Source organism: Archocentrus centrarchus, chromosome 7, assembly GCF_007364275.1.
Source record: "Archocentrus centrarchus isolate MPI-CPG fArcCen1 chromosome 7, fArcCen1, whole genome shotgun sequence".
In the NCBI taxonomy this organism is placed as follows: domain Eukaryota; kingdom Metazoa; phylum Chordata; class Actinopteri; order Cichliformes; family Cichlidae; genus Archocentrus; species Archocentrus centrarchus.
Genome location: NC_044352.1, coordinates 14,718,015 through 14,740,872, shown reverse-complemented (window position 1 = coordinate 14,740,872; position 22,858 = coordinate 14,718,015). Strand labels below are relative to the sequence as shown.

General features: G+C 43.0%; 1 protein-coding gene across 2 annotated transcripts; it reads left to right on the top strand.

Annotated features, from left to right (window-relative positions):
• LOC115783546 (proline-rich transmembrane protein 3) lies at positions 1–22,856 on the top strand. 2 transcript variants are annotated; one of them, XM_030734422.1, is made up of 4 exons: positions 1–546; positions 13,287–14,196; positions 14,862–15,179; positions 18,628–22,856. In XM_030734422.1, the coding sequence occupies exons 2-4, from the start codon at positions 13,362–13,364 to the stop codon at positions 20,661–20,663; spliced, it is 3,189 nt and encodes a 1,062-aa protein (XP_030590282.1). In that variant the 5' UTR covers positions 1–546; positions 13,287–13,361; the 3' UTR covers positions 20,664–22,856. The 2 variants fall into 2 exon arrangements, with proteins under 2 accessions (XP_030590282.1, XP_030590281.1); XM_030734421.1 differs by having other exon boundaries at positions 13,284–14,196.
• Positions 22,857–22,858: the final 2 nt, after the last annotated feature.

The window sequence follows — 22,858 nt, the reverse complement described above, 5'->3', positions numbered from 1 at the left end:
GTTTAACACACATAACAGACAATCAGCTATAATCCGAGGAAAAACCCCAGAACCTGGATAGTACTGCAAGCTGTGTGATGATGTCAGTGGCAGTGTCGTCATATTTCCACTGGGCATCATCTAAACACGCTGCTTTGTAAAGGTAGACACGGTGACACGGAGCTCAGTCTAAACTGCTATTGCGTGAGAGGCGTGCCAGGCGGAAGGTGATAGGCAGGCGGTCGCGTTTATCCGCTTGTGAGGAGAAAAAAAACTAGAGGGAGGGAGCGATCTGGAGATCTGGAGAGAGATGGAGCAGTCGGAGGGGGCGTACATCTCAGTAGCTCATGGCCAGAAAGCTGGCAACGGTATAACGCTGATGAAAGGCAACCTATTTTTGTGCCCATAGAGAACCGGTTTCACCACCACCCCTGGCGGTTGTCGCCTATCCTGCGTGTGAAAAGCGGTAAACCTGGACGACACCTTTTGCTTTTACTTCAGGATGTCCTGGTCCTGATATCCCTGCCGCAGCGAACGCCATCGGAGCGGAGCCTCCCAGACCTGCAGGTACGTCTGTTTGCTAGTAACGGACACACTTTAAGGATAACAGTTGCTGGTTGACTGCTATGCGGCGACGCTTCTTTGCGCAGTGATAGGCGTAAGGCTACCTCTACCTGTTCCGCGATATCAGCCTTTGGATCAGGTTTACAGGCGACCACACGCTGCAGGTTTTATTTTAGCGTTTTACCTGTACCTGGTTTCCTGTGTGGTACTGAACTTTATATATGAAGTCAGGGGGGCAATGGTTTATATCCTCATCGTAGGGAGTGCAAGAAAAAGCGACAGTTTAGTTGATTTTTGGCAGTCAAAGCCACCGCGGCCGCGTCTTCCTGTCGTTAGGACGGTAACGTAACGCCGTTACTATATCTCTTCGTGACCGGCGGTAACTAACGTCACTGAAATATAAACTACTAATTTTAAATTACTCTACCGAAATAAACAACCAAAAAAATAATAACGTGAATGTCACTCCTGAATCCCCCAAAAACACACAAGGAAATCGAATAGGCAGGAAGGCAGATGAAAAAAAAAAAAATCTGTTTTCTTTTGGTGAAACAGCAACAAGTGGAGTGGGCCCTATTATCTCTTTATTTGGCCACCGCTGGCAGGTGCGCGACATGTGTTTTTTAAGTGTGTTTACACAGGATAGCAGGCTTGTCCAACTTTAGCATATGCGCAAAAGCGCTGCGGCACTTGTTTAGATGGTCTGGATTCACACCCATGCCTCATCGGGATTTAAGTGGAACGTGAGAAGAAAGAATGGGAGAAACCGCACAGACGCGTCTGTCAAGGAGCTGCTCCAAAGTGCTCCTGGATGTAGGCGAGCAGAAAGAGTTGGAGTGTAACAGTCTCATCCGCTGACAGGAGAAAAGGGCCCTATTCTGTTCTAAAGCAGCTCAAGAAAGACTTTTGTGTAACAAGACATAAGATGATCCATGACTGCGTGCCTCAGTATTAAGTAGTCCATAAAAGGTGCACTGCAACTACAAGTAGTCACTCATACTGAGCTGGAGAACTTTAAACAAGCACCATAGTTAAACCGTGCCAGAACAGACAGTCCTGAACTGTCAGACTGGAAAATAAATCATAATTCAAGATATCAATGAAGCACTCATCCCAGAAGATAATCTGTACACAAGCTCTTTTATGGGTCTGGATCTTCATTGCCTGTGGGAAGATGAAACAGCCCAGTAAATGCTTAATATCCATCAAAGATAGCCATGCAGAGGATATAGCAGCTTACTTCATTTTGCACACAACTTGCTTGCAAACTTCGTAAATTGCCACACAACACTGTTTTATTGCATGCAGCTGTAACAATGTGAGTGTCTGGGGTTAAAGTAAAGCCGTGGTTCAGTAAAAGGCCAACAGTTTATGACTTGCAATGCCTGCAATCTATTTTCTTGAAAGTGTTTTGTGGCTTGACACAGTTTGGCAGCGGTCTCAATCTGTCAGCAGACCTGCTATCTTTCAGGGCGTGTTTAACATGTGAGTGCTAATTTAAGTTTCAGTAATATTTGTCTAATGTAAAATTTCTGGCTGACTTTTTCTCCATGGTCACCTGTCATATGTCAGTATTCCCAGCCTGCATTTTCTTTGTGTCTGCCTAGATGTGTGTCTTTTTATGTATGGAGTGCAGTTAAGGGTCTTAGCCTTTGTAGCTGACCTTCAGCCTTTGATCTGTGGCTCATGTAAAGGCGGAACATCACTCAAAGATGTTATGGAGCTCAGCAATTTTAAGCGGGACATCCGCTTCAACTGGGGATCAAAGGCATAGGCAATTGGTTCAGGAGCCTCTTCTCCTTGGATAGCATGTCCACGCTGTGTGGTCAGTTACTCTGTTGAAGTTTAGACCCCCCCACCCCTGAGAGAGGCATCTTTGACAGGCTATGGTTTGTATCAAGAGATAAATGTATGGTTTTACTCTGAGGCGGTGGTCTAAAAGTTGGGTGACCTCACCTGGAAAACTTTTTGGAGAGTCACTAATGTATGTAAAGAGTTCGTGTATGACAAAAACAACAGTTTAGGGTCTTTTTAATAAAATAATTTTATGTGGTAGCAAGCAGGAGTTGTTTGTAATCCATATGTTGTTTCAAGGTGAGGAATTTATTTTAACGGTCAAATCAGCGACCTCCCACACGACTTGCATACCAACATAACCACACTTACTCCCACTTCCATTTCCCCCCTCTCACTATTTCTCACTCTGTCTCACATACACACTAATTCACACACACTGCTTCACAGTCCTACCTCTCCACCCTCTAAAACGCAGTACAAACAAGTTATACATCTGTAGAGTAAGCTAATGTGTGAGCAGTAACACACACTGACACACCAGTCTCTGCTTGGTTATCCCAGCTTCTTTCTTTATTTCTTTCCGTTTATCCATTTTCATTTTCTCTCCCTCCTGCTGTACCTCTCCTGTAATCTTTACATTCATCTTCTTTCATTTGTGCTTGAAAGATTTACATATTTCCTTATTTTCTTCACATGAGGCTTCTTATTGGAAGAGACCAAAATGGACAGGATTAGAAGTGAGTATATCAGAGGGACAACTCGGGTTTAGCAGTTTGGAGACAAAGTTAGAGAAGGCTGAGATAGTTTGGACATGTGCAGAGGAGGGACAGTTGGTATATTGAATAAAGGATGCTGAATATGGAGTTGCCAGGCAGGAGGAAAAGAGGAAGATACCAGAGAAGATTTGTAGATGGAGTGAAGGAGGACACGCAGAGGATTGGTATGACAGAGGAGGATGCTAGGGACAGGGTGAGATGGAGGTGGGTGATCCACTGTGGTGACCCCTAAAGGGAGTGTGTTTTTCCATCTGTAGAAACACACTCTTAGCCAAGTTCTTCTCTGCTCACAGATAACCTTTGATAAGTAAGCCTTCTTCATGAGACAGCCACCTTGACAGTGAATATTAAAAATCAATGCAGGTATTGGAGCTCCCTGTCTTTAGCTGGGAGGCCTACCTATACTGACATAGATGGAGCACAAGCATACATCTGCACACATATACAGATTGAGACTAATGCTCAGCAGTTTTTCATTTTTCAGCCATACTAATAGCAGTGCCAGTCAGTCAACTCACAAAATGAATGACATCAGCTTTAACCCTTCAGTTATGCAAAACAATAGCATGGTAGCTATAACATTGTGAGTGTGTTGCTAACATTAACATTCAGCTCAAAGCACTACTATTCATTACAGCTCAGCGACAGTATAAAAATGGATGTAGCGTCTGTGTTGGAAAAATGAAGCCGGTGTGGAAGTGCCTTAAACGTGCATTCTGGCTGAAGATAGAAGATGGCCACTAGATGGCGATAGTTGTGGTCGCAAAAATACTTCGGAAAATGGCTTTCTAATGCTTTCCTGAATTTATGGGCTCAGTCACTCAATTTGGGTAATATTGAATAAACAAGAGCACTGCTGAGCCAATGCTCGGCTGTTTTGGATTTGTAACGGGGGAAGCGGCAGGGGTGGGGTTCAAAGTACTGTTATAGTAAAATCAGTGAACAAGTGTGTGAAGTTTGATGGATCTAGCTTGAGCAGCATGCATCTATGTATCATCCTAGGTTACTTCATTCTCGAGTTATTGTGTTCACAAGATTTTCAGAAAGCTTGACCTCTGACCTTTACCTTCAGGTTAAGGTTGCTGAAATTCGAACTTGCCGAAGATTTTTAGTAGACGCATCTATGGTGTGAATTTGAACATTCTAGGTCACATCGTTCTTGAGTTATGGCCAGCATTAATGTTTTTGTGGAACAGACGCCGCCGACACCAAAGCTATGACAACAGCTCGACTCTTTCTTTGAAACTGCCAAGATAAAAATTCAAATTTGTTTTACAAATCTGGGTCATGCCATGTTTCAAAATGAAGGATTATTAGTGGTATAAAACTGCGTGCTCACTGGTTAACGAATTGTCAATCACAGTTGTTAGTGTTGGCAGATATGCTCTCAATTGTGCAAAAGGCATGTTTGTTTCCTGTTGTTTACAGACAAGTTATTTTTGTTAAATATTAATGTGGCAGAGGACGCCGACAGCCAATGAGGCGTGTTGTTTTTGACATGTGGTATACACTGGTGGGCGTGAATAAAGTTTTCCCTCTCGCGGTGAGTTGGTTCAAGTCTGGGAAAACTAATGGCTGGTGTGTTTTTGTTCCTCCGTAATGATCGTCGGTAAAGTCTAGGCTTCCATGCCAGGATCTCTGTGCATCTTGTCTCTGCTAACAGGTTATGGGCCCAGTATAGCTTAGACTTGCCCAGAGAAAGTTGTCAAGTGATTTTCCACCGAAAGAAACGTCGCAACGTACAGCGTGTCCGGTGAGAGTTAGCATGCTAACACCATGAGTCGACGGGTCGCCGAGTCAAATAACCGCTGGTCTCGGCTAGTTTTTGACGGAGATGAAAAGAACTATGAACTGTGGGAGACGAAATTTTTGGGCCATCTTCGATTGCAAGGATTGAAAGATATCATTCTGAAGCAGCCTGCCGGCGTCGAGGAAGAAGAGGACAGCGCGAAAAACGCAGAGGCATATGCGGAGCTGATCCAGTTCCTGGATGACAAAAGTTTGTCTCTAGTGATGCGAGAAGCGGCGGACAATGGGCAGAAAGCGCTGAAGATCCTAAGGGACTATTATGCAGGTAAAGGAAAGCCTCGCATAATTAGTCTGTATACAGAACTGACTTCACTCCAAAAGTCTACCAGTGAGAGTGTGACTGAGTATGTAATACGGGCAGAGGCCGCCATCACTGCCCTGAGAAATGCTGGTGAGACATTGAGTGATGGGTTATTGGTAGCAATGGTTTTAAAGGGACTGCCAGATTCATTTAGACCGTTTGCTATCCATATCACACAAAGTGAAGTGACAGTGACCTTTGCAGAATTTAAAACTAAACTGCGGAGCTATGAGGACACTGAGAAAATGCGCACCGTAGCATCGGCGGATAATGTCATGAAAGCAGGAGCACGGCCGGGTGACAAACCCGCGTCTGAAATTCCAAATGACCGGGGAGCCGGGAATACAGACATTGTGTGTTTCAGATGTGGATTAAGGGGACACAAAGCCAGAATGTGTCAGCGCAAGCAGTGGTGCAGTGAGTGTAAAAGCTCTACACATCGGGACGCAACCTGCAGAGGGAAACAGCGACGGGACAACGCGCGAAAAGTTTCTGAGGAACCAAGCGGCAAGGATTATGCATTCCGGACGAGCGACGAGGATCCAGGGATCCAGTCAGGGCGTGGCGTCAAAAAGAAAGGTCTGATGGTGGACACGGGAGCAACTTCGCATATCGTTACGGATATTGCAAAGTTTGTAAAATTCGATGACAGCTTCCAGGCCAAGACACACTACGTAGAGCTGGCTGATGGTACGAAGTGCAACGGAGTCGCAGAGCACAGAGGAGATGCAGAGGTTTGCTTGATCGACAGCAGGGGGCAGTGCCACAAAACAACTCTGAGGCAGGCACTGTACATTCCTTCATACCCACAGGACATCTTTTCTGTAAAAGCAGCTACTTCCAGCGGAGCAACTGTTATTTTCAAGCAAGAGAAAAATACCCTACAGCACAGAGACGGTACAAAGTTTCCCATATATGAATATAACAGATTGTACTACTTGCAAACAGTGAACAAAAGTGATGACCAGTGTAACGGTTGCTATGACATGCAAACATGGCATGAAATATTAGGGCACTGCAATTATGATGACATTCAAAAATTACAAGGTGTTGTCAATGGTATGACAATCAAAGGTAAAACTGATAAATCAGCCCTACATTGCCAGGTATGCACACAGGGGAAGTTTATTCAGACTAGGAACAGGGAGCCTGATGTAAGAGCCAAGGCTGCTCTAGAACTGGTGCACACAGATCTAGCAGGACCAGTAGACCCAGAATCCAAAGATGGATATAGGTTTGCATTATCATTCACTGATGATTATTCCAGTGCAGTGTTTGTGTATTTTCTGAAAAGTAAAAGCGACACAACACAAGCAACACAGAAATTTGTGGCTGATACAGCCCCATATGGGCAAATTAAATGTATCAGATCTGACAATGGAACGGAGTTTATGGGGAAGGATTACCAGGCACTTCTCAGAAAAAATGGGATCAGGCATGAGACTTCAGCACCATACTCGCCACATCAGAATGGTACTGCCGAGCGAAACTGGCGCACACTCTTTGACATGGCCAGGTGTATGCTAATAGAGAGTGAGTTACCTAAGGAGTTATGGACATATGCAGTACAAACCGCAGCTGTGGTGAGGAACAGATGTTTTAACAAACGCACAAAACAGACACCATATCTAATGCTGACAGGAAGAAGACCAAACCTTTCTAGGATGCAGAGATTTGGGACAGTGTGTTATGTTTACAGACAGAACAAGAGGAAACTAGACTCGAGATGTGAGAAGGGAGTTTTTGTCGGCTATGACAAGAATAGTCCAGCTTACATGGTCTACTACCCTAACAGTGGGAAGGTACAGAAGCACAGACTGGTGAAGTTTGTTATCAAAACAACTGTAGAGAGAGAGACACAAACTCACATGATGCCAGGTGATGATGATGACTTTGAGGTACAAAACAGGACTAGCAAGACTAGAGAAAATACTGATGCTCAATGTCAGCTTCCAGTAACCATGCCTGAGGTGAACAACCAGTCACAAGAATGTGAGACAAACCATGAGGCTGCACGTTACCCTTCCAGAGTGAGGAAAAAGCCAGAATATTTGAGTGAATATGTAACTGGTGAGGACAGTGGTGATCAAGTGTTGACTAACATGGATTATTGTTACAGAGTCATGTGTAACATACCCCTGACATTCAGAGAAGCAGTAACGTCATCTGACTCTCAGAAATGGGTAGGTGCAATGGATGAAGAAATGGAGTCACTGAAAGAAAATGGCACATTTACCTTAACCACCTTGCCAGAGGGTAAGAAAACAGTGGGGGGTAGATGGGTATATGCAATCAAAAACAATGTAGATGGAACTGAAAAATACAAGGCACGATACGTAGCCAAAGGATACAGTCAGAAGATGGGTGTAGATTATGAGGAAACATTTTCTCCTACTGCTAACCTGACCAGTATCAGAGTATTGATGCAAAAGGCAGCGCAAGAAAACATGATTTTACATCAGATGGATGTTAAAACTGCCTACCTACATGCACCGGTAGATTATGAGATATACATGGAACAGCCAGAAGGTTATGAGGTGGAATCCGACACCGATAAAAGATTGGTGTGCAAGTTGAAAAAGTCACTGTATGGGCTAAAGCAATCAGGCAGAAATTGGAATAGGATGTTGCATGAATATTTGAGTGAAAACAACTTTGTGCAGAATCCTGCTGACCATTGTGTTTACACAAGGGTGACAGAAAATGAGAAAGTGATCTTGATAATATGGGTAGATGACCTGCTTATCGCAGCCAGTGATGTGAAAGCATTGACTATTGTGAAAGAAATGCTCACAGCAAGGTTCAAAATGAAAGATTTGGGTAAACTGAAACATTTCATTGGTATAGATTTTGACCAGAGTGATGACTGTGTAAGAATGTCACAGAAAAAATATGTTGAAAGAATACTTACAAGGTTTGATATGCAAGATTGTAAAGCCAGAGTGACACCCTGTGAACAGAAAGTAAGCTACACGGATGGTGCAGACATGATGGACAATGTCAGGAAATATAGAGAGGCAGTGGGTAGCCTGCTCTATTTGGCTACATGCACAAGACCAGATTTGAGTTTTGTAGTAAGCAAACTGTCACAGTATTTCACTGAGCCAACTGAGGAACAATGGACTACAGTAAAACATGTACTGAGATACCTAAAGGGGACATCTGAGAAAGAACTGTGTTACAGAAAATGTGATGAGAAACTGAAGGTCCAAGCATACAGCGATGCAGATTGGGCAGCAGATCTAACTGACAGAAGGAGCACAACTGGATATTGTGTAAGTCTGAGTGAGAATGGTCCTTTGATCTCATGGAAAACCAAAAAGCAATCCACTGTTGCTTTATCTACCTGTGAAGCTGAGTACATGGCATTAGCTGCAACTGTGCAAGAGTGTCTGTACCTGCTACAACTATTAGAAGGTATCGATGGACAGCAATATGCACCGTTTAAGGTTTATGAAGATAACCAAGGTGCGATAGCATTGGCAAAGAATCCTGTTACCAGACAGAGATGTAAGCACGTTGATATAAAGTATCACTTTGTAAGGTCAACTGTGAATGAGGGAAAAATTATTTTGAGTTATTGTCCAACAGATGAGATGGTAGCAGATGTGATGACAAAACCTGCCACAAAAGTTAAGCTGGTTAAGTTTGAAAGGTTTATTTTTGGAGGTTGATTGTGTATCAGTGTATACAGTGTAAGGAAAGAAACCTCATGTTTTTGTTATTTGAAAGAATGACAATGTGAGAGCAAGTGGGGGTGTTGGCAGATATGCTCTCAATTGTGCAAAAGGCATGTTTGTTTCCTGTTGTTTACAGACAAGTTATTTTTGTTAAATATTAATGTGGCAGAGGACGCCGACAGCCAATGAGGCGTGTTGTTTTTGACATGTGGTATACACTGGTGGGCGTGAATAAAGTTTTCCCTCTCGCGGTGAGTTGGTTCAAGTCTGGGAAAACTAATGGCTGGTGTGTTTTTGTTCCTCCGTAATGATCGTCGGTAAAGTCTAGGCTTCCATGCCAGGATCTCTGTGCATCTTGTCTCTGCTAACAGTTAGCCACTGAACTGCTTTTTTTTTTTAAATGGCAATTAGTGTGACAGAGATAATGAAACACTTGTGTATTTTTTTCACGTTAAAGCCGTGCTTTTCTATTTTTCAGAATTTGTAATTAGTTGGTAATTATTCCATAATTAGACATCTCATTTTGGCTGTTTTCAGATGTTTGGGAATCTAGATTTTTTTTTTTGGTATAAGATGATTGTTGAGATTTTATTTTAAATAGAAGCATGGATGTCAAGGATGAAAAAAAAAAAAAAAAACCTGACCATGATGACTTCATTGCAATGTGTTGTTGATCCAAGTATTACAGAGACACCAGTTCGTCTATAGTTTTCGTGTTAATTCATTCAAACGTACTTTAGGTTTTCTAGTATTATTGAAACAAAGAAACTTTGTAACAGACATGATTGTACAAATACAAGTTTCTGGTTTTTAACTTCCTTTTGCATAAAAACAATTGAAAACCACATATAATTAGAGCATTTTTAGATTATCTGTCATAGATAAAGGAAACAGTACTGTATGATAAGCACAAATGCAGCAGAAGAGTATTACTATATAACAGGAGTAGGGAACTCCAGGCCTCGAGAGCCGATGTCCTGCAGGTTTTAGATGTGTCCCTGATCCAGCACACCTGACTCAAATGACTGAATTACCTCCTCAGGCTGCAGTCAAGTTCTCCAGAGTCCTGCTAATGACTTCTATATGTGATTCAGGTGTGCTGGATCAGGGACACATCTAAAACCTGCAGGACACCGGCTCTCGAGGCCTGGAGTTCCCTACCCCTGCTATATAACATACAATGGGTTCATAAATGACTCCACTCTAAATGAATCAAAAATGTGTTTTAATTTGGAACTATCAAAATAAACAACTGCAATTCAGGCCTTGACTTCTGACTCATTTTCTCAATTTTACAATTTTCTATACTCTGCCCTGATGGACACCTTTCACCATAAAGTATTGAAGTTTATACCGGACAAGTGCACATTAGATTGCCTAAAAGACAAAAATGCTTCTGTCCACACATTTACATTGAAACATTCACTCAAATGAGTGGAAATGTTGCCCTGCCAGACTGTCTGGAATCTGGCAGCAAGGGAGAGAAAATATTTGCCAGAAAGAGTAGGATCCTCTAAAGACTTAAATGCCCAGACAGCCCCTCTTTGCTGGGTTCCCTGCACAAACTTCAAGCATTAGCTTGTCATATTAATACATTACTGTAGACATGACATCACTACTGTTATGATTACTAGCTGATTAGTAACAGCTGTTGTAGTACTGAATCATAAGATTGTATAACCAGCAGGTCTATACTGTGGGCAAGGAGTTTATAGTAATCTTCAGATTGTTACATGCTGCTGGGCTATTGGATATGTAATCCATGGGCATTTCCTGCACTGGACAAAGCACATATTGTGCAGGAGAGCGTGACGACATCATGCTCAACTCACTGCAAATGAAATACAGAGTGATGTGTTCTGTCTGTGTCCCCCGGGGGCTGAACGTGATAAAAATACTTTGACCATGCACACATCTGCCTTCTCCCCATGGACAGTCACAGAGAGATGTGCTGTCTTATTTGTGTGTGTGGACTATGGGATAAAGTATGCGAACATGTGCCATAAAGGACTGAGGGAATACAGATTTTCATGCTAGCCCAGAATCAGTGGTTACACTGATCTAGTCTTTGTAGAGTATGTGGTTGGAAATGACATTGGACAAGCTTGTTTGTAGCCTTTAAGGAGGTGCCTTTCTGCCTAGATTTACTCCGCTTGTATTAGTTCAGTGGAAATTCATAGTCACGCTGTCAGTGAAGGAGAACATTTTGGAGAGCTGCTCCTGTGTGTTGCTGTGTTCTTTTGGATGATGTGTGGAGATGAGATTAATTCTGACAGCGTTTCGAATACAGCAGCAGAATGTTACTCCCTCACCACTAAAGCCAAATGCCATTTGAGACTCATTATTCTGTTCTGCTTCCCCTCATACACACTGACTGACACATGCTGGTTTGCTTTTAGATCAAGATAATGCTATGTTTACTAAAAGCTATGTGCTAATAGTCAGGTTGTTCGAGCTCTTGTGCCAGAAACTGCACACCTGCCAGTTAACCTCAGAAGAAAGGTGGGATCAGTTTCTCCACATGGCTTCCTGGCTTGATGGCCATGTCAGCTTGCCATAAACCTGTTAATCCTGAAACATAGTTGCTGTGACTCTTTTTTTCTCAGATATTCATCTCCTGAGTGGCTACCTTCACCCAGTCTCCTTAGTCTAAATTTTTACAGCCCTCACTGCTTTTTCCAGTCTTAATTTTGTCCCAGATCCTTTTAACACTCTTCATACCCTCCATTGTCAGCTTCATTACAGCATGCCTCTATCTCCATCTCTCCCCTCCTGCCCAAACTCTCTTTAAGCCACTTTCCTACCTCCATGTTCTTCCATCTATTTTCTTTTTTTCCCAGCTCATCTCTCTATTGTTAGGACTCTCTCAGAAACCCCCACACAGGAGCGAGCTGGAGGCCTGTTCTAAACTAGCTCCAGCTAAACAAGGAACAAAAAGAAAAGAAAGTAAAAGGGGGGAAATGGGGGTTGGCCAAAAGCCAACTAGACAGAGCAGAAGAGGTGGCTGAGACTGGAAAGAAAATAAACACTGACGCTAGTGTGAGTGGGCGGAGATTAAGATATACTAGCCCTTATATTGCCATACTCATTGACAGTTTTTTTTCCCTTCAGAAGCGCTTGTGTGGGAGATTGTGTTTTGCAAAGGAACAGAATATGTTTCTTCACATATCAACAGTATGTTCTCTCACCTATGGTGCAGCCTTACACATACTTAAACATATTTTCCATATACTCACACAGATTACTCATGCAATGCATGTGTTCGTGAACACAAAATGCGTGTCAGCCAAATGGTGTAGAGCTGCAGTATTTCCTCTGAGACCTAAGCATCATGGCTGTGAATGGACCCTAGGTGAATCATCATCAGCAGAATGAATTCTCCCAAAGGCACTGAGTTCTATTTTCTGTACTTTCCCTCCTAATGTTTCAGCTATAGTTTAAGTATGATCCTGACTCTTATCCCTGAGGTTATCTCTTACTGTGAGTCATAGGTAGAAACTGATGTGAAGGGAGATTTATATAAGTCAGAGAGAAAGAAGAGGGGTGTTTTTTGGATAAGAACAGCTTGTTTCGGGGATGTGAATGCCAGCTGTTTGGCTAGATGACTCGTAGGATTGTGTAATCATCAGGGGCCTGGAGGTTTCTACGTGCCACTGGACTCCCTGAGCTTCACCACACTCAGTGTTACAGCTGTCAGCTCCTGGCATCCACGACTTAAACATAACAGGGAATAAAAAGAAAGTAGAGTCCTGATGCTTGGACTGAAGATTTTTGAGAAAAACTGAAACTCTTTCCAAAGAACATTTTATGGAACAGATAGTGAGGACAAAAGTTAACATGTCCATCTGCCACTAAATAAAACCATCTGTGACGTGTTTTTTTTTTTTTTTTCTTTCTTGGCTTGATCATTTTGGTGGTGTGACTTGTTATATAACTTACAAGCTTAACTTATGTCTTTATGTGTGTTCGTTTGCATTGGCATGTGTGCAATGGCCTCTGAAATCATACACCTTACCACACCCTGTATGTGTGCTGGTGTCATGCTCCTAAAACTCAGTGGGAGTTCCACTGACCTACCCTCTGAATCAGTACAGCAAGGGCTGCAACATATAATCTTTAAATCAGACATAACCACAAATTCTTGCTTCATAATTCCTGTTAAGACAAGCTTCAGACCACTGCTGGTAAATTAACGTGAATACTGGAATCTCTGCAAAGAAGTTAAACCTTTTAGATTGATCTGATGCAATATAGGAAGGTCTTGAAACACCTTTTCTGCACCCGTGTGATGTGTCTACATATTCGCTGTGCTTCATATGCTGTGTCTGTGCTTGCGTAATGTATTTGCAAAATTAACACAATTCCTGTTTTTCTCAGCAGAAACACAGTGAAAGGATGGTGTGACAGACAGATTTCCAGAGGAACCAGTCACTGCTCAGCACTCAGAGGGAGACCATGGCTCCCATGTCCCTCATGCTCCTGGCCTTCCTCACCTGCTTCATCGATTTTGCCGGTGCTCAGACCGTTATTGGCTACTCTTCCTCCTTTTCTCTTCTGGACTTGCCCAGCAGTTCTTCACCTCCACCAACCAAGCAGACTCCTCGTTTCTGGCCATCTTTGCCTCCTAGGGGGCGCAGTGATGTGCCCATCAGAGCTACAGTACGGGACAGGTTAACAACTACGAATACAGTGGAGCAGAGGCAAAGAGTCCATCCATCAGTGAGACAGGTCAACCCCTCTCTTCAATCTGCCCTTTCTATGCAGAACATTAGTAGTGAGCTAATTGTAACCCAACCAACTGCCTCTAGGCCCAGAACTGACACAGCTAGTTTAGCATTCAGCAGGGCTTTCAGAAAGGGAAATACTACTACAAAAGGCTCAACTCCACCTCCACCTGCATTGCCTTCTGCTGAAGTGGCTGAGCCTGCAGGCGATAAGTCAGTGACAGCAGCGAATCCAAAGGAAGGAACAATCAAAGAAGGGCAGGGTGTTGATTCACAAGGATTGGGATCAGGTACAGTAATGTTTGCGGAGGAGGAATCATCTAATCCTCTGTCAACATTTGATGATGAAATGGCACAATACCGGCCACAGGCACAGACTGCGACCTCTGAAGTTTCTGATTTAAAAACTCCACCACTGGACAGTCAGACTGTGAAGCCTCACCTGTTTGCGTTGACAACCACCAGCACAACCAGCATCGCTTCTACAGCACTGCAGACTGAGACAGTGAGGACGCCATTGTCCCCTGTGGTAACCCAGCAGACACTTAAGACTGTGCAATTAAAAGGTGAGAAATCAAAATGTTAGATTGTCTCATAAAGTTACTTGAGAATCATAATCACGGTTATGTTAGTCAGTATTAAGATCATGATTATTTACTGGAGTTGCTCAACTCCAATCATTTTATCTCCATTATCTTGTTAGCTCGGCTGTTGTCGCAGCGTTGGCGTCTGTTCCACAAAAACTTTAACACTGGCCATAATTCAAGAATGATGTGACATAGAATGTTCAAATTCAAACCACAGATGAATCTACTAAAAATCTTTGAGTTCCAATCTCGACGACCATGACCTAAAGGTAAAGGTCATAGGTCAGATTTTCTGAAAATTTTGTGACTGCAATAAATCAAAAACCATGTGACCTAGGTTGTTTATATTCACACCATAGATGCATACTGTTCAAGCTAGATCCATCAAATGTCGCACACTTGTTCATTGACTTTACTATAACAATCACTTTGACTCTAACCCCTCCCTCCCCCTTCCCTGTTGTTACAAATCCAAAACAGCCGAGTGTTGGCACCCACTCAGCGGTGCTCTTGTTTTTAATTGTTGGAGGCCTTAAATGTAACTGAATTTCAATTTTGACGAACTGCACAGCCCTAGTGATAGTAAGGGGTTAAGGTAAGATGTTGCACCATTTAACAAATGTTTCCTTTCCCAAAATTTCCAGGTGAACTGGCACCAAACACTCCTTCCACTGACAGAGTTACTCCAAAGCAGGACTCTGTTGCTGTGATATTACCCCAACCATCCTCCACCACGACTGGCTCTAGTGCTAAACGGCTCCAGCCTCCAGGAAAGCCAGTTACTGCCCCAAACCAGAAGAGTTCACCCTCGAACACCACAAAACTACAAGTGACAAATACGTCTTTGCCCAGTGTGCTTCTTTCTACTCTGACAGCTTCCTCCAAATCAACAACTCAGCTCAGCAAAACAGTACAGCTAGGAAGACATGCAGCAAGCACAACTGTGCAGTCAACGAAGATGGGTAAGAAACAAGAGCCTTGTGTTCTGTTTCCTGTGTCCTCTGTTAATTTAAAATGGAATTATTTGTGCAGCTGGGACTTTTTTACTGGAAGAATAAAAAAAAAAAAGTCTTCAAAGGGAAGGAAAAGCAGACACACGTTTCCATGGAAAGTGGGGTTGTAATGTGTGGGTAGACAGAGCAAGGGAGGTGAGAGAGTGAGCTTAAGAGGGGGTGGGTGGAATTGCAGCAAGGCAAGGAGATAAGAGACAAAAGGGAAAAAGTAAGGCCTAAAAAAGAGACTACTGGGAATACCGATGAGAGAGTAGACAGGGTGGGTGAAAGTGTGGTACAGGAAAGGTACTGGCATAGAAATGCAAGGAGTGGAGATGGCAATGAAAACCAGATGCAGAGGGGAAAGGGGATGAAGGGAGAGGAGATGATGAAAAGTAAATGGAAAAGGAAAAGCTTGACACATGGGACACATGACCCAGTCTCTTAGATACCATAAGAATAACATCGTAATGACTTTTAAACAGCAGGACTCTCCTTCAGAGCACCTTTAAAGGAACCATGCTCAGTGTTTTGTTCTGTAAACACGAACTAACTCTTTTTCTTTTCAACATTAGCTTAGGTTGGTTCAGCCAAAGCCATTTGGCCTCTCCTTAACTGTGACATAATAGGCAAGAGTCCGAGGTCTGCTTTGCTGTTTCATACTCAGTTATAACTGTGGTAGCAGCTGCTGCACTCATAATAAAAAGCAGAACATTGGCTATTTCGATCACATGAACTGTAGCCCCAGTTTGTGTACGTACATTATATCTGCAGAGCTATTTGCATTAACAAGCCTGATGAGCACAAATGGCAGATTTATTTCTCCCTACCAAGCTCATCTGTATAACAAACAGTAACATTAACTGCCCTAAAGAACATGGTTCTTTCTTCTTGAAAGAAAGCGGCTAGTTAGGCTACAGCACAAGTATGCACATAAAAACTCTGTCAACGGGCTATAAAATTGTTTCTAGTGATTGTCAAAGCTCCATCAAGCTCTGTCTCTCAGGTGGAGTAAAAAGAATGATTGACTAAAATGAGAATCCTCCTCCCTTCTCCCTTGACTGAGTTGGCACAGACCATGCACGTCCAAAACTGTGAAATAAAATAGATTTCTAGACTTTAAATTTTACTGGAGAAAACTGATTTGAAATGATGATAAAAAATTTTGTATTCACTATTGTACAGCCACTCCTTCTCTCATAGTTGTGTTTGGGATTTTTAATTTTTTTTTCCCAGGTGTGAGTCATGTGATGATAAAGTTCAAGTAACCTGGTTTGAGTATACCAAAAATAATTTTGTTTTAAGCCTTAAAGTCAAGTATACTGTGTGTGTGTGTGCGCGTGTGTGTATATTATCGAGTGGTCCTTGAGATGCCTACTGTAGCAGGAACTACCACAAAAATGGTTTTAAGTTCTTTGTGTTTAGACACAGGAGTTTCTCAGTTGTGCAAGATTCAATCAACTTTATAGGTGCATAATTGAGATAAAAAAAAATACCTTTCATAGATTCTTTTTCATTTATAATGTATCTGTATTTACCATATGACGTATCTTTATCCAGTGTTTAAACATATTATATTTTCAAAGGTGGGTGTGGTTGGAGAACTCACAGGCTTCGTGGCTCAAGTTATCCAATCACAAGACGGTCTCCAGTTATGTTTCACCTCATTTCAACATGTGGACATACAAAGTAGTGTTAGCAGTGTGTATGCGAAAGAGAAAAACCTCAAGGGCAGCGGTAGGTTTAAATGTATCCAGCTGTGTAATGTGATCAGTACATGTGGAATGTGTCTGGATCTTGGTTCTATTAGAAAAGAAAAAACAACTTGAGGAAAGGAAGTAAAACATACCTTTTGTATAAATAAAGGAGTGTGCCTGTGATCTGTACGCAGTGCTCAACCATGTGAAGCCTGAAAGTGGAACGTTTTTGTGTGTGGAGTGTGTGTGTGTGATGGAATGAGGCAGAGGGAGGCAGAGTGAGTCATTATTTAGTGTGGCAGTTTTATGGATGTCTTCTACAGGGTGAGGGCAGGCTTAAAGTCCTCCAAGTAGTTGATGGTTTGAGTGTTTTACCACGGATCGTACTATTCCACCGTCCATCAGGCTTAAATGTGTGTGAAACATCTTGTTATATTGTATATGTTTGCTGTCTTTCTTAAATTATTTCTAAATTATCACACTTAGTAGTATTGTTACTATGGTACTCCCCTGGTTTCTCCAATGATATGTATTTTACACTGTGTGTTATCTGTACACTTGAGTAGCTCACAAAGACCTCGGTGACGAATGAACCTATGGTCATAATGTTGTTGTGTGCATGGGTACTATTCCTGGAAGAAAAGGCGGAGTGCCTTGAACAAACAGTTTGTGTGAGCATGAGAAAATGAGAGAGAGAGAGATCTTATATTGCCAAGGTCTTGTCTTGTCCCATGAGGTCATTTTGTATTGTATAATACTGCAAATGTGAACAGTAGTTTCCCTGGTTCATACATGTGCTGTGACACATCACTGAGTTGCATAACAGAGATGTCCTTGTTTAATTACATAATCTAATCCAATTAAGTCAGACAATTGCTTCCCGCTTATTCAGAGGAGCTCTTTTGTTAGTCAGATGCATTTATAATATAAACAAGAGGACTGGCTTGGAGTGCTATTCACATCAAATTTTAGAGATTTTTGCATGTTGTGAATAACATTTCAGCTGTAAACTAATTTTAGAAGAGGTACTTTGTTTTTGGATTATTTTACTTTGATATGTAAACTGTAGACTTGTGCTTATGCAAATTGACACTGTGTTTTAGGTTTGTTAGTTCCATACTTGGGAACGGTTAAACAGCTCATGTTAGTGACACACTAATCAGATTTTCACAGAGATGAGAGTGAAAGGAAAACTGATGCTAATGTAATGGTGAACATGCGACTTGTCCGGTGTGTACCCTGCCTCTCACCTCATGGCGACCCTGAATTGGATAAGTGGTTGAGAAAATGAATGCATGGCTGGCAGAGATATCATGATTTTAAATGTTGGAGAGATCCACATCAGCAAAGATGTTTGTAAAAGCACAACTACCAGGGTATTTTCTTAATCAGATTTGACTGGTGATTCTAAACAAGTAGTTTTTATGATCCAGAGACCATAAAATAAACTTAATTTGATATCACAGTTTGGCTTATTTGTGTAGCTAGACCTTGAACAATGCACCTCTGCAGAGCTGATTAAGTTACTCTGCACAACTGAAGTCTGATGTGTCTAGCTCATGATTGTGATGGTGAGCTACACCCCTCTAGTGGCTCTCAAAAGTTATACATCATTATTGTTTTTAGATAAACGTCATTTAAGAAATATATAGCATATTTGTTTTAAGTATTTAAACATTTGAAAACTAAAACTCTGTTTCTCTTTTTTTTTTTTTTTCCAGGGGCCTCTTCCATGCTTACTGCAAGTGTTGTACCAGTCACCCAAACACGGTTTCGTCTCACATATCAGAACGGTATCAGTCAGAGGAACAACTCTCGTCAACTAGGAATCATTCCTCACCTAGCTCCCTATTCCACTTCTGATCCAGCCCCCTCTCCCAGTGCCAGTTCCTCACCTAATGGCACACTTCTTTATTGGGGTCACCTAAGTCAGACACTTGCTTTCGCCTGGGAACTTCACGTCTACGGCTCAGCAAGCCTCTTTCTCCTACTGTTTGCTGGAGCTGCTCTTGGCCTCACCTTGTCCCCTGGCACAAACTGCCCTCATCGTGGTGCTCTTGCACTGGCCAATGCTTTGCTGTTTCTGGCTGGAGGCCTTAGAGCAGCTCTCTTTCTCATTGACCCCTATGGCACACGAAAATTCCTCCCTCGTCCTGCAGTTTCAGCCATCTACAACTTGCCCCTACACCTGCTGGTATGGACACATGCTGCCCTGGCACTGCTGGCCCTGAGGGTGGCAGGACTAAGCGTGTTACCGTCAACCATGGAGCGTCCTCCTCTGGTGGCTGTGCTGGCTGTGTTGCAGTGTACCTTGCTGCTGGCAACTGATCTGCTCTCCCCAGCCCTGTCTCCTGTGGTGCCTGTCACCCTACAAGTCCTGTCTCTGTGTTGGGGTCTGGGTATCTGTCTGGGCTTTCTCTGCTATGTCTTCCCACGTATACGCTGCCCTGCTGTTCCTCAGCCTGGACTTTCCGAAGAAATAAGGAGAAAGGCTTGGACAGGAAGCAGGAGAATAGGAGTGATTCTGGGACGAGTGCTGGCAGTGTGTGCAGTTCTTGGGGCATTATGTTGTGGGTTGCATGTCCATGCTACCTTGTGGCTCTATGGAGTGTTAGGCGACTGGACACGCTTCAACTGGGGATGGTGGTTAGTACACTTCTGGGCCCGGCTACTGGAGCTGGCCTGGGGGTTCTCTCTGCTACTCCTGAGTTCTTGGGTGTTCTGGAGGCCTCAGAGTTGCCGTGGAAGGGAAGAAGGTGGACAAGATGGCAGAGCAGCAGGAGACTTGGCGTCCCCTGGCCATTCTGTAGGCTCTCCTCAAACACATACCTGTTGGTCCAAGATAGTCCAGAGCCTGAAGGGCAAGCCCTGTAGGAAGTCTGACAGTAATGGCGTAGGGGGCGGAGGAGGAGGAGGAGCAGGAGCAGGAGCAGGAGAAGTGCCTAACAACTGGGCAGGCCAGGAACGTCCTGGAGCTGATATCAGCAAGAGTCTGATTAGAAATCAGAACCACGAGCAGGCCGCTGTCCAGCCACGCAGTGTCAAAGACAGCAACCGGGGACGCAACCATAGGGTCCCCTCTGCAGAACGAGGCCTATCTGATGGCTCTACTGGCTCCCTCCTAAGACTGCAGGCGTTTGGCCAGCCTCCACAGCGCTCGGTGAGTGGCAGTCTGGATCAGGATCGAGATACTTCCCTGTCTTTCTATGAGTTTGACCTGCGCCCCCCTTCCCCCATTGACTTGACCCGCAGCATTGATGAGGCTCTGCACAGAGAACACCTGCTTGAAGGAGGGAGCCTGTTTCATCCTTTGAACCAGACCTTACAGTCCCCTTCCCCAGGCTCAGGGGTCAGTCAAGGGCCGTGGCTTCGCAGGAACAGTGATCCTCAGTTACTCTCAGAGAGTAGCGAGGCTCCAACAGAGTCTTCCATGCCACTGGGTGGAAGCGTTCTCAGCAGTGTACCCAGCAGGCAGGTGACTGCTCCCCCAACACCATCCCACCAGGGTCATAGATGGGCTGGAAATGGGGCAGCAAGTGTCCCTTCATCAGTGTCCTGCCCTGTTTCACTCCGTCCCTCCAGAACCTCAACGGGACATTTGGGGGACGATGGAGTGGACGACACACGACCATTTATCACCCCAGACTCTGAAAGTGTGCGAGGGAGAGCTGCGAGGCCAGTGGGGTCACGCAGTTACCTGGAAGTCAGTCGACATGACGATTCTGCCAGTGTCAGCAGTGAGATTATTGACCTATGAACCTAACCTTGGACATGAGGACCAGTGACTGCACATCTAACACATCCATTTAACAATCACTGTTCCTAACAAGGAATGCTGCAAATATTGGGATAATATTATTATTAAACTGCCTAATAATGACCATTGGTCAGAAGAGGGAAAATATGAAAACAAAGGTCTGGGTGATGAACTTAAAAGGTGTCACCTAGTTGCCTTTTATCTTTAACAACTGTGTTTGTTGAATGGATTAGGGTAAACATAATTTGGGAGCAAAACTAGGAGATGCAGCACAGCTAAACAAACACAGCACACTCCTTTTCACATAATTCTCTTTTGTATGTATAACACTGGTATGACTTCAAGGACACTGGGACCACACTTACATACAGTTCCTGAGAATGGCTCAGCAATAGCAAGTCCGTGCTTGTAACTGGCTTCAGATTTGTGAAGCTGATAAATTTAATCTTTCAAGAAAGTAAGTAGATTTGATATTCAAGTTCTTGTTTGCAAACAGAGCACCACTAAGTTTGAAGGGTAAAAGACAAATGATGCAATCAAGTGTCTTTGGGTCCTGTTTATATTGTTTTTGAAAAAAGTTTGGATATCATTGGTCACTAGTTCAATTCCATTCCTAGAGTTTATTTGCTGTCTTCCATATTTCATTTTGCTTTGTGATGTAAAGATGTGCCATACATAGTCAAAGTTGGTTTCTGTGCTATTTTTAATGGTTCTATACACCCATTACTTGGGCTAACGCTCTCTAGCATCTTAGCATAGTGACTCACCTGCAGATTACTACATCTAAGCTCTTAACTTGCTGCTGCCATTGCTGTACTCAGTCCAGTTTGCCTTGTATTTTAAAACCGGTTACATAAAGAGGCAGGCGATAAACAACAGCCAGAGACAGCTGTAGTGTGGACACATGCTAGCATGTGTTCCTGAGGCTTTAAGCTGTTGATGAAATTGACAGACATAAAAATGAAACCCAACTATGATGCTAAAGGACAAAGCTTCGCAATCAATAACCACGCTTAACTTGAGCCTCTGAATAAGAAGTTGCATTGAATCTGTTCAATCTGTTTGATGTCTGCTTACATGCTACACAGCTTTGCAGGGCTGCAGCACACTAGACAAGCTTAGCATGATCCTCAAACTCTTATAGTTAGGCCCGACTCAATAACGGAGCACTTAACCCTAAGCCTGAGCGCTAGACTGAAGTATTTTACTATTAAAGAGGAAAATATCTTTCAAATCTATGATGTATAAACAACAATGTACATAGTTATTTTTGATGTTTCATGAATAAAGGTGTATCTGAAACAATTATAGTTGTTACTGTGAAAGACAATCTGAGTGATATTGCTTATGCATCTGAGCTGTGCAGACAGTTTAGGTATTTCGACGTCAGATTGTGGCAGAACTGTGACAGTTGATACTTGACTGCAGATGTTGTGTCAAGGTTTTTTGGGCTGTGCTCAGAATTTAATAACAATGCAGGTTTTGCAAAGTGTACAGTTACTGGCCAGATCTGCTGGATTTTAATTTCAGCTTTAGCTTTTCTGTCATTAATGATGACACAATTATTGGGGGAGAAACAAAAAAAAAATCAAAACACTTTAGGCCATTAATTCACTTGAACTGTTTCTGATCCCCAAACTAGCCCAGTGATTTCCCCTTCAGTCTTAAACTTGAAAGGTTTTGCTCCAACATGAGATTTATTATTGTACTTCAGTCTTGGGATGTTGTTTTGAATATGTAAGGATAAAATGACTTTTTTTAAAAACATTTTTTGGAAAGAAATGTAGTTACTCATGCCTCTGTTCCTGATTAGAGCCAGTCCCTTACTTGTTTTCCGGTTACCTCAGGGTGACTTGCAGTACCTCCCAGTGATGTGAGATGCTTAAGTTGTTTAGTATTTACAGTACAATGGCCTTTTGTTGCTGTCTTACATTCCAGTGAACCTGTAGAATTTCACCGTATCAGCTCTCGCCGTTACCTGTTTTACTTCATGGCAGCCGTGGTTCCTCCAGCAGCTGTAGTGTTGTCCCACAAAGCAGTATGTGCCATAGAAAATGTGCCCCTTTCGGTCTGTAGCCAATTTGCAGGAGTACAGTGTTAGTGTTATCGGTTTACTTTGCTCATTGAACTTTTGTTCTCCTATTTCTTGCTGCATTTTACGTTTGGATTCAAATAAAAGTGATAAAACTCAAACC